Below are 10,677 nucleotides of genomic sequence, written 5' to 3' on the forward strand. Positions count from 1 at the left end.
CCCAGCCCTCTGCCCTGACCTCGAGTCCCCCCAACACCCAGCCTTCTGCCCTGCACCTCCACACACCCCCCAGACTTAAAGAGAGACCTTCTAAAAAACGTTAACATGTATTACCGGCACACGAAACCTTAAATTAAAGTGAATAAATGAAGACTCGGCACACCACTTCTGAAAGGTTGCCTACCCCTGGTTTACACCTTCAGCTGCCAGCATGAGCTCGCCTGTTTCAGTTGGGAGGGGCAGGTCTCCTGGCCCCAGTGAGCACTTGATAGTGCTCCCCAGTGCCCCCTGCAGGTTGGGTTCGTTCCCCCCACCCCTGCAAGCAGATGCTGTTGCGATTACATGCCAGAGCAGGGAGTAGGAGTTGAGCCCACCTGTATGGTGTCAGGTCTGGGGGCTGGTTTTAACCGCGCTGTCTTCCCTCTCTCCGTGCTGGTGTTTAGTCCCTGCCTGTCCTGTACGGCCCCCTCAGCGAGATGGTGGGCCGGATGACCTTCAGCGAGCTCATCGAGGTCCTGCAGGAGCTGACCAGGCCGCTTGCCGGCTCCACTGAGCTGCCGCTCACCATGACCTTTAAGAACCAGGTGTGTGGGGCTGGGTGGGGCAGGAAGTTGGGGCCAGAAGGGCCTCCAGGAGGGAAAGCCAGTGAGCTCAGCGCTGTCCTGGTGGATGAGATTCTGCGCCTGTCTCTGGGCTCTCTGGGGTGGGTGCTGGGCCCTATGGGGGACATGCTCCCTCTTGGGGCTTGGCCTGGCCTGGCTGTGGCTGCTGTTTCTAACCCATGGCCGCTCCTGTGCTTCCCCGCAGTTCGGGATCTCGCTTCTGTATGCCCTGCTGAGTCACGGCGAGAGGCTGCTCTCCTCCGACATGCCGCTGGAGCCGCACAGTGGGGACTTCGAGAAGTGGTGAGGTGCCACGGGGAGGGGTTTGGCCCAGGCGGTGCCCCGTGGGGGAGGGTGGCTGGGTAGCACACAGCACGCCGTGTTGGCTGGTGCGGGGGGGCAGCCAGGTGCTCACTGGTGGGTTTGTCTCCCCAGGACGGACACAGTGTTCTTGGTTGCCAGGGAGCTGTCCCAAGTGCCCAAGACTGCCCTGGTGGAGCCTCTCTTCCTCCCCAGCAACCTCCTCTCTTTGTTCTGCCGCTACCTGGACAAGCAGACCATCCACCGCCTGGAGGCCAAGATGGAGTGAGTGCTGGTCTCCCAGGCTGTGCTGGGGGGCTCTTGGGGCACTGGCAGTGCCCAGGCTGTAGTAGCTGTTGTGCTGACCAGTGCCCATGGCTGCCCGCAGCAGGCGTGCCAGAGCTGCCTGGGGCAGTCGCTGGCCCTGGGTTGTTGAGGAGGCAGGAAGGGGCTTAGCTCTACTGTCAGGAACATAAGCCAGGCAGAGACCTTCCGAAGCGGGAAAGAGCCGAAGGGTAATGCTGGGAGGTGGGCCCCCAGACCTGTTGGGCTGGGATCCTTGGGGAGGTGTCTGGTATTGTGGTACTCTGAGCTTTGCCCTTCAGGCTGCTCAGAAACCTCCCAACATGGTAGCAGAAATGAGGGGGGTGGGCAAGCATTGGCCCAACCCAGTGGCCTTTTGGGGCTCTGTGAGTGGCTTGTGGCTTGGCCAGGCTGTCAGCATTACACAGCTGTCCCGGCGCCCTGGGACGTCCTGGCTCCTCCTACACAAAGGTGGCTCCTTGGTCCAGTCATTTCAAGTGACTGGTTTGTTGTCTGTCTTTTCTGGTGGGGGCTCCTGGCACCTGCCTGTGGGGGGAGTCGTCACATGCAGAGGGGCCAGGGACGTTGCTGTAACGCATCCTGATGGTACCAAGCAAGAGGCCCTTGTAGCAGCATAGCTCCGTCCTGTACCAGACGTGGTCTGGGCCGGGGAGGGGGGAAATGACTCCTGGGTGGCAGGTGGTCTGTGACAGTAACATCAGCTGGAGATGAAGCAAGAGCAGCCCCTGAATGCTACCAACCCAGAACAGTGGGCGTTAGAGCATGGGGCCTGCAGAGGCCATGTCCCAGCTGCTGCATTAGCCCATTCCTAACATGTTGGTCTTGCCCTGCAGGTGCTCCCCTCTGCCCTCGGAGGCTGCCATGCCATGCTGAGACCTCCCAGCCCTGGGAAAGTGGATGAGACCAGTTTCTTGGGCAGTGGTGCCCATCTTCTCTGAGATGCACAGGCAGGGGGCATCACCTTGTGACTTTGTTTCCAAATCACACTATCCCTGGCACAAGGGGACTTTGTGTTTTTTGCCCTAGCGCCGGGAGGACCAAGATTCAAGGGCTGATCATGGCCCTCTCCAGCGCCGGTGCCTGGGGACACAGCACAGGGGACACGGGTAACTTATTTGGGCCTCGCCCCGCAGAGGCAAGCACTGGAGCACAGCGGGCGCAAAGCAGATGTGTACAGTGGGCATGGGGAGCACCTGGTGGTGGGCGATTGAGGTTGACTGTGTACAGCACTCGCTAAAATAAAAGCGATTAACAAGACCCCCTGGCCTCGGTATGTGAAGTCTCCAGCTTGGGCGAGCCCCCAGTGTGCTGTAAACAGGGCATGGAAGTGCAGCCAAGAGACCACATGTTCCCACCAAGCTCCTGGCACATGGCTCCTCAGCAGCTGCTCCGTCACATGCCTTCTCTGTGTGGGCACAGGTCTGGTGTGTGCAGCCCTCTCAGAGAACCTTCCTGGGCCGAACTGCAATAGTCTTGTGTGTTGGCATGGAGTGGGGCATGTGGATAGATTTGCTGCCCGAGCTCCAGGCTCTGTAAATGACCAATCTAACTCCTCCCTCTCACATGCAGCACCGAGGCAGGCGCACAGGATACCAGCTTACGTTGAATGGTCTGTTTGGGCTCAGCCTGGAGAACAATCAGTAGTCGTATGCTCCCATGGCCCATTTACTCTGGACACAGGTTTCCAGTCTTCCTAACAGGATTGTCCCTCATCGCAACCTGTTTGCGCTGATCATCTGGGAATTAGTTAATGATGCTGGCAGTTTAAAGGTGATTATTAGGCTTCAGAGATCACTATCCAGGGAGCTGAGTAGAAGCAGTTCAGATGTGTCCCAAACTTACTGTTGCACGCTGTCTGCAGACTCAGGCAGACGGCACTACACCAGTTGTACTTGGGTCACAGATTGAAAGTTTCCTTCACAACCATGAACTTAATTTTATAATGAAAGTTGAAATTCTGGAGCCTAGGCCTAGACCACTGGATCAAGACTCAGACCTTGGTTCTAATCCTACCTCTGCACTGATCGGCTGGGTGACCTTGGTAAGTCATATTATCTTTCTTGGTCCCTCCCTCCCTCCTGCCTTGTGCGCGCCCCCCCCCCCCCCAACTTTGTCATCATGTATCTTTAGACCAGTGGTTCTCAACCTTTTATCATTGTGGGCTGCATATGCAGCTCTCTGTGTTATGTGGGCCACATCCATACATACTACCTGTATGGCCCTGAGAGCCACATGGACCGCAGCTGTGTGCTGTACTCCTGGGCTCCTTTCCTCACTCAGCCATGACTTGGCTGTGAGGGGTTTACCAAGCACTAGTCTGTGCCTCAGTTTCCTTTCTCAGTTTTAACACTGACTCCTGCCAGACCAGCCCCTCATGGGACTGACTTATAAAAGGAGAAGGAGCTCCCACTTGGGGGCCAGGCCCTTTGGAGGTCTTGGCCCCTATGCCTCTGCGGCTGGCTCGGAGATCCTCTGCGGAGGGAGTTGGGCAGCAGCAGGTGCACACGCCTTCCCAGGCTCAAGAACTTCATCCTGCTGCCTCCTTATTCAGCAGCCAGTGCCTGCTGTCAATCCCAGAGGGGAGGGAGTGGGTGGTGGGCTTACTGTGCAAAGCAGAGCGAGGGTGAGATGTGGAGTTGGAGTGGAAATAGCTGGCAAGTGTCTGTAATGCACAAGGAGCCAATAGCTTAAAGTTTAATCCCCAAAACCTAATCCAGGAGGTGGAGGGTTAAAAAGATGGGGCAAAGTTGTGTGTTAAAATGCTGAAGTAGTTGTATACAGGGAGGGGAAAGGCTGTGCTGTTCCATTTCTCTCCTCTGTGTGTAATTAGAGTGCAGATTCTTCTGTCTCTCCATCACCGTAGTATCTGCGCACCTTCCTCCTCAATTCAATAGCAAAGCTCCTAGTGAATTTCTTGGAGTTTGTCTCTTCTCCCTTTTGGGGGTCAAAACTCTAAGTGTAGGGGGTGGTTTGATTTAAGATTTTTATTAATTTACTCTGTGTTTAGGCTAGTTTGTTTCAGGGTAACTCCTGCTTGGCTGGAGTTACTGTTGTGTGTCATTCTTATGATGGAAAGGCCTTCTCTTTGCAATGTTCCATCAAGGCAGTTAGTCTTAATTCACCTAATCTTCTCTGGAAGACTGCTCCCTAGCTGGATCCCTCAGGCACAGAATTTTTTGTCCCAGCTCTCATGCTTCATTCTGCGCTGTGAGCTGCATTGTCCCAGAAGAGCGCAGCTTTTGTGGTGGTTCAGAGATTGATGTTTGATCTTTAATGTGGCTGGGGCTGGATCCATTGTTTTGAAGATTAGGGCAGTTTAAGACATTGAGCCTAAAGTTCTTCAGGACAAGGCTCTCCCTTGTCTGAGCACTAGCTAGCGTGGTTTGCATCCTTCTTTAAAAACCCCGGTTTATCTAGCGTGTGGTGGCATAATGGTGGTTTGTAAGGTGTTAGCAGATCCTCACTATAGTCAGGTAACATTCTACTGATAACAAGCAGCTCACCCAATGAGAGAAGTGTCCCTGTCTTCTTCCCTCCCCACCCCATGAGGGAGTCTCATACAGTGGCCATCCATGGACAGTCTCCTACCATCAAGGTCGCTGTCTGTATGGAAGAGTTCATCTAAAATTAATCTTCTGGTTCCAAACGCACAGGATCAACATTTGAGTGGAAGGACAATCTTTGAGAAAGGCCTCACCCATGAGATTAGTAGCTCTGAGTCTATCCAAGAGGGGGCACTGCAATACCTACAATCAAGCAAGTTTAGTTTACTTTTATTTCAAAACCAAACCTCCTCCAAAATTACCCAGTGGTGGGAGGTGTACTTGATCTGAGAACCACTGCTCTTTGTAATCATTTACATGTTCAGTAGGAAAATATACACAGCCCACAACTACATGAAAAGAACATTTAAATTAGAAACTGTCTCTTGAAAGGTTAGGAAAGGCCAGATTTGTTAGTGTTCATTCTGCCCTGCTGGGTCTCTGGGGTCCTTTAAAATAAAAAGTTTATTTTGTACAACCGTACCCCACCCCCAATATTGCCTGCAGCATTTGCCCCCTTAACCTTCAGCCCAGCCTGCTACAAGACTAGCTACATTAGCTGGATGCTGTGTTGCTGTGGTCCGAGGATATCTGAGACACAATCTTTTGAGTTTACACAGAATGTACTTGAAGGAGAGCTCTGTGTAAGCTTGAAAGCTTCTCTTCTCCCCCCTGCCCCCTCCGAAGCTGGTCCAATAAAAGATATTCCCTCACCCACCTTGTCTCTCAACAGTAGCTGGAAGCAGAAGTTGGTTGAGATCCCAGCCATGGAAGTGCTGCTGGGTCTGGGGCAATGGTTGTGGGGAGCCTGACTTGACCTCGATCTCCCCTCCCCCCCTGAAGTAGGGGGAGCTCCAGCCCATACCCACACCCACTCCATGGTGTCCCTAGAGGTGGGATGGGTTGCTTGGGCAATGTGCTGGATCCAAGGGGGTGGGGGGGGGGTGTCAAGTTTGCTCCCTTGGGGAGGTAGAGCTGCTCCAGCCCTTATGATCTTGAGCCAGCCTTGCTCTTGTGGCCTCTTCCTCCACCGCTCCAACCCCTACAGCGGCTCTGGCAGCTCCTGGATATCCCCAGTATTGTGTGTGGGGGGGTGAGCTCACCTTTGGTGTGGTGGGGTATTTGGCTACTCTGGCTGCTACCTCTCCTGAGGAAAAAGCAAGAAGGGAAATGGTGCCTCTTAACCCTTTCTATCAGAGCAGCCAGAATGGCGTGGGACAGAGCCAAAGCTCCTCTCAAGCCAGAGTGCTTGCCCCCTACTGAATAGTAAAGACCTACTTCAAACAATGGCGGTGTGAGAGCCTCTCAAAGGAAAGGTCACAAGAAGCTGTTATAAGGGAAAGGGCAGGGCAACCTAAATAGCGGTGGGGGTACCACCTGCCCTTAGCGTGAGGAAGGCCCTGCTCTCGCTGCAGCTTAGCAATAGGTACACGCTATCCCTCAAACTCGGCAAGCAGCTCCCTGGAGGGTCCAGCCCTGGTTCACTGGACAATCGTCGTATTTACAGATTCACTGCTTCCAGAGAAACAGCTTGTGAGTTCCTACTCAGCTCCCCGCTCTGCCTAACACACAGCACTGAGATTGGTTTCTAGTGAAATCAGGGATAAGTTTATTTAACAAAGCCCTGAGATTCAAGTAATAGCACGTGAAAGTATTGGAAACAAATGGTTACATCCCAAATAAAATCATAATATGCCTTCTAGAACCTAGACTTAATTAACAAGATACTCTTGGGCTCCTAAGGGTTTGTCTACACAGCAACTAGATGCCCGTGGCTGGCCCATGCCAGCTGACTCAGGCTTGCAGGGCTATTTTATTGCTGTGTAGACTTCTGGGCTTGGGCTGCAGCCTGGGCTCTAGGACGCTGCAGGGTAGGAGAGTACCAGAGCTCGGGTGCCAGCCCAAGCCCAGAAGTCTACACAGCAATGAAACAGCCCCCCAGACCCTGTTGCCTGGCACAGGCCAGCCGTGGGACTTTCTTTGCTGTGCAGACATAACCTATGAGTCCCTCAATGCCAACTGGCAGAGGGCCACTGTTCTGCAAACTCCTGCCACCTCTGACACACTCACTACACTTCACACGTTGCCATCATAGTATTTTCTGTAAAGTGTCATGTGTAGAGTCAAATGAAAGCTGGTGCCACACTGCTCATTAATAGCATGGCGTGGGGTGCGTACTGATGGCGTGTAAAGAGTTGTGTGTGTGTGTGTGCTGGAAATATGTTCCTAAAATACTTTTTTGGGGCAGACTTGATAAACACGTTTGTTCTAGACAAAGGAGATTTGTTTTGCCTGTTTGCCGGAGTCTATAATGTAAATTGAGCAGAATGTTGGCACAGACAGTGGGCAGTTTATTTGCATCTGAGGGAAACACCAGTTACCAGAACTTCAAAAGAATAGATCTCAAACGTTCACTGGACTGTAAGAAGAAGGGGAGAGAACCCCTTTGTTACCCAGCACTGAGGGAACAAAACGGGCAGTGCTCTTTCCACTCTATGAACAATGGATGCCTGGCCATGTGGATTGGAGACGTGAAAAGTAGCTGTAGGTGAGAAAACTGCCTTAGACAAAGCTTGGCACCTGTTACGGTTATCTATACACTCTAAGAAGTGTGCTATGCCTGTCTCATCAATCTGTGATGATCTGACAAGCTGCAAAGCCCTCCAAGTTTGCCCTCGCACCAACCTCCCCAGGAAGGGATCACACCCAGCTGTGTTCATGAATGCTCTGGCCAGCCACTCATGAGCCAACAATAGAGCGGCTCCAGCCAAAATGCCCCCCCGGTTCCTCAGCTTAGGACCCTGGAGTTGTATGGTCCCGCCCTGGTCAAAAACCTGACCATTAAAGATTATTACAATTACCCAGTCCACCCCTCCCTCGATTTGGAGAGGAATATACACAGAACCTTACCTCACTGAGCTGAGGTTTTCCACACACTTCAAGCAAACCACACTGTTTTAGATTAAAAAATATACAACAGATTTATTAACTACAGAAGGATAGATTTTAAGTGATTATAAGTAATAGCAAACAGATCAAAGATGGTTACCTAAGAAATGAACAAAACTGCAGTCTTAAGTTTTATGTACTAGATAGGATTTGAATCAAGCGGTGTCTCACCTTGTTAGATAGTACAAACAGTCCATCAAGCTTCCATTCACAGGCTAGAAATCCCTTTAGCCTGGGACCAGCGCTTCCCCTAGTTCAGTCTTTGTTCCTCCGGTGTTTCCAGGTGTTCTTATGTGAGGAGTGGGGCCCTGGGGTGATGTCACTTCTCCCTTTTATAATTTCTTCCATATGGCGGGAAGCCCTTTGTTCCAAGCCAAGTTCCCAGCCAAGTTTGTGAAAAAATACAGGTATCAAAATGGAGTTTAGTATCATGTGACCTAGTTACATTCCCTTGCATGCTTTGCTGAGTCATGGCAGCCATTATCCACAGGCTGACTGAAGCGTCCCCAGGACAGTTCATCAGGTGAAGATAAGCTTTCCCCATGGCCCATTGTCTTTGTTGGTGGGCCATTCAAGTTGAATAGGCCATTCACAGTGTGCTAGCAAACTGTATGTAAAGCTTTGTGTGTGTTACCCAGGTGCAAGCACATTTGAAATACAAATACATAGTTAATATTCATAACTCCATATACAAAAATGATACATTCATACAAATAGGATAATCATATTCAGAAAACCATAACTTTTCCATTGACACCTCACATGACATATCATGTACAAGATGCATAATAATTATATCATAATCATATTACTATGGTGAATATGGGGTGTGTAATCTGTGATCGTATAATTAAAGACTTGTATCATAATGCATACACACACAGGCAGATTAGGTTGCAGGGGCAATGGTAACACTGGCCTTTCCTAACCCTCAAATGCTTGACTTTGCAACATTATTTTAATAGGGTTTTTTTTGTAGGTAGTTTAATATTTACAAGATGGTAGCACCCAGTGGCCTGGACAGAGATTGAGGCCCCTTGGGCTGAGCACTATACAGAGGTAGACATAACCAGTGCCTGAAAGGGGTGGCCAACCTGAGGGTTTTGAGAGCGACCATCATGCAAAGGTAGTGTCTGTTTGGCAAATTGAAGACCTGCTTCCAGAGTTACACCTGCAGCAGGTGTTTGACTCAGCCCCATTCTTACGGGAGGAACTGGGGGTGCTGCCTCCCACAGTGCAGCTGCCCAGACACTCCCGCATGGTGCGCTTGTCATATTGCAGGGGAGGAAAGAGTGAGCAGGATATGAGTTTAATGGGGGGTGCCTAGGAATGGATGGGGCACCTCCCATACTATCCCCAGGGCAGCGCAGGAGAGGAGGGGGCCAAGGAGAAGCTGAGAACCTGGATAGGTGATACCCAGCAGTCCTGCCAGTGTGCAGCATAGACCACTGCCACGTGGCCAATGGCAACGCGTGAAGCCGTGCGGTTTGGTGCCCTGCCTGAACCTACAGAAGGGCATGGAAAAAAATGGACTCCATTGCTTCACTGTGTAAGGAAATGCAGGTGCTCTGCCCTCAGGGAAATCCCAGTGCTCTCAGCCATGCACTGACATATAAACTAACCACAAGCCTTCCCCCACCCTGCCCCCCTCGGTTCTGGGCTCGCAGGGTGCGGGGGCAGGAGGGAGCCAGCAGGCTGGGCTAACACACCTTCCCACGAAGTGGGAGGCTCTTTCTGCGCCCCATCCCCTCCTGTGGGAATGGTACGGGCCATGAGGCCGCTTCCCTCTCTCCACCTGTGGACGAGAAGCTGGATTTGAGTCAACAGTGTGCCCTTGTTGCCAAGAAGACTAATGGCATTTTGGGCTGTGTAAGTAGGGGCATTGCCAGCAGATCGAGGGACGTGATCGTTCCCCTCTATTCTACATTGGTGAGGCCTCACCTGGAGTACTGTGTCCAGTTTTGGGCCCCACACTACAAGAAGGATGTGGAAAAATTGGAAAGAGTCCAACGGAGGGCAACAAAAATGATTAGGGGGCTGGAGCACATGATTTATGAGAGGCTGAGGGAACTGGGATTGTTTAGTCTGCAGAAGAGAAGAATGAGGGCGGTTTTGATAGCTGATTTCAACTACCTGAAAGGGGGTTCCAAAGAGGATGGATCTAGACTGTTCTCATTGGTAGCAGATGACAGAACAAGGAGTAATGGTCTCAACCTGCAGTGAGGGAGGTTTAGGTTGGATATTAGGAAAAACTTTTTCACTAGGAGGGTGGTGAAGCACTGGAATGGGTTACCTAGGGAGGTGGTGGAATCTCCTTCCTTAGAGGTTTTTAAGGTCAGGCTTGACAAAGCTAGGGTTACCATATCTACAAAATAAAAAAAGAGGACCCTCCACAGGCTCTGGCCCCGCCCATTTCCCCACCCCCAGCCCCGCCCCAACTCCGCCTCTTCCCCGCCCTAACTCCGCCCCCTCCTCCCTCCCACTCCCAGCCACGGGGAAAGGGCTGCCCGAGCGCTACCGGCTTCATGGTTTGCCGGGCAGCCCCCAGACCCTGCGCCCCCGGCCGACGCTTGCCCAGCGCAGCTGGAGCCCGGGAGGGGAAGCGCCCAGCTGGGGGCGCAGGGTCTGGAGGCTGCCCGGCAAACCGTGAAGCCGGTAGCGCTTGGGCTTCGGGCAGCCCCCTTGCCTCTGGACCCTACGCCCCCGGCCGGGCACTTCCCCTCCCGGGCTCCGGCGGCGCAGGGTCCGGAGGTATGGGGGCTGCTCAAAGCCCGTAGCACTCGGCTCTTAAACAGAGCCGAAGAGTCGGGAAGGAGTAGAGCCGCCGCGGCTGGAGGCTCTGTGTGACGGGTTGGATCACAGAAACCCCCTTGGGAGCTGCCACCCGATGTGCCAAGACTACCCCTGCTTCTGTTTTCCCTGCCAGCTCAGGACTCCAGCACCCCGTCTTGCTGAATTAG

General features: G+C 52.5%; 1 protein-coding gene across 1 annotated transcript in view; it reads left to right on the plus strand.

Moving 5' to 3' along the window:
- The window catches only part of PATL2 (PAT1 homolog 2), a 17,832-nt gene extending 15,690 nt beyond the window's left edge, over positions 1 to 2,142 (plus strand). The window contains exons 15-18 of the mRNA XM_026648440.1: positions 444 to 584; positions 808 to 905; positions 1,038 to 1,187; positions 2,060 to 2,142. Coding sequence (XP_026504225.1) covers positions 444 to 584; positions 808 to 905; positions 1,038 to 1,187; positions 2,060 to 2,099 — 429 coding nt within the window. The 3' untranslated portion in view covers positions 2,100 to 2,142. The remainder of the gene's footprint in view (positions 1 to 443; positions 585 to 807; positions 906 to 1,037; positions 1,188 to 2,059) is intronic.
- The last annotated feature ends 8,535 nt before the right edge of the window (positions 2,143 to 10,677 follow it).

Source organism: Terrapene carolina, unplaced genomic scaffold (assembly GCF_002925995.2).
Source record: "Terrapene carolina triunguis isolate 2854851 unplaced genomic scaffold, T_m_triunguis-2.0 Scaffold67, whole genome shotgun sequence".
Classification (NCBI taxonomy): Eukaryota; Metazoa; Chordata; order Testudines; family Emydidae; genus Terrapene; species Terrapene triunguis.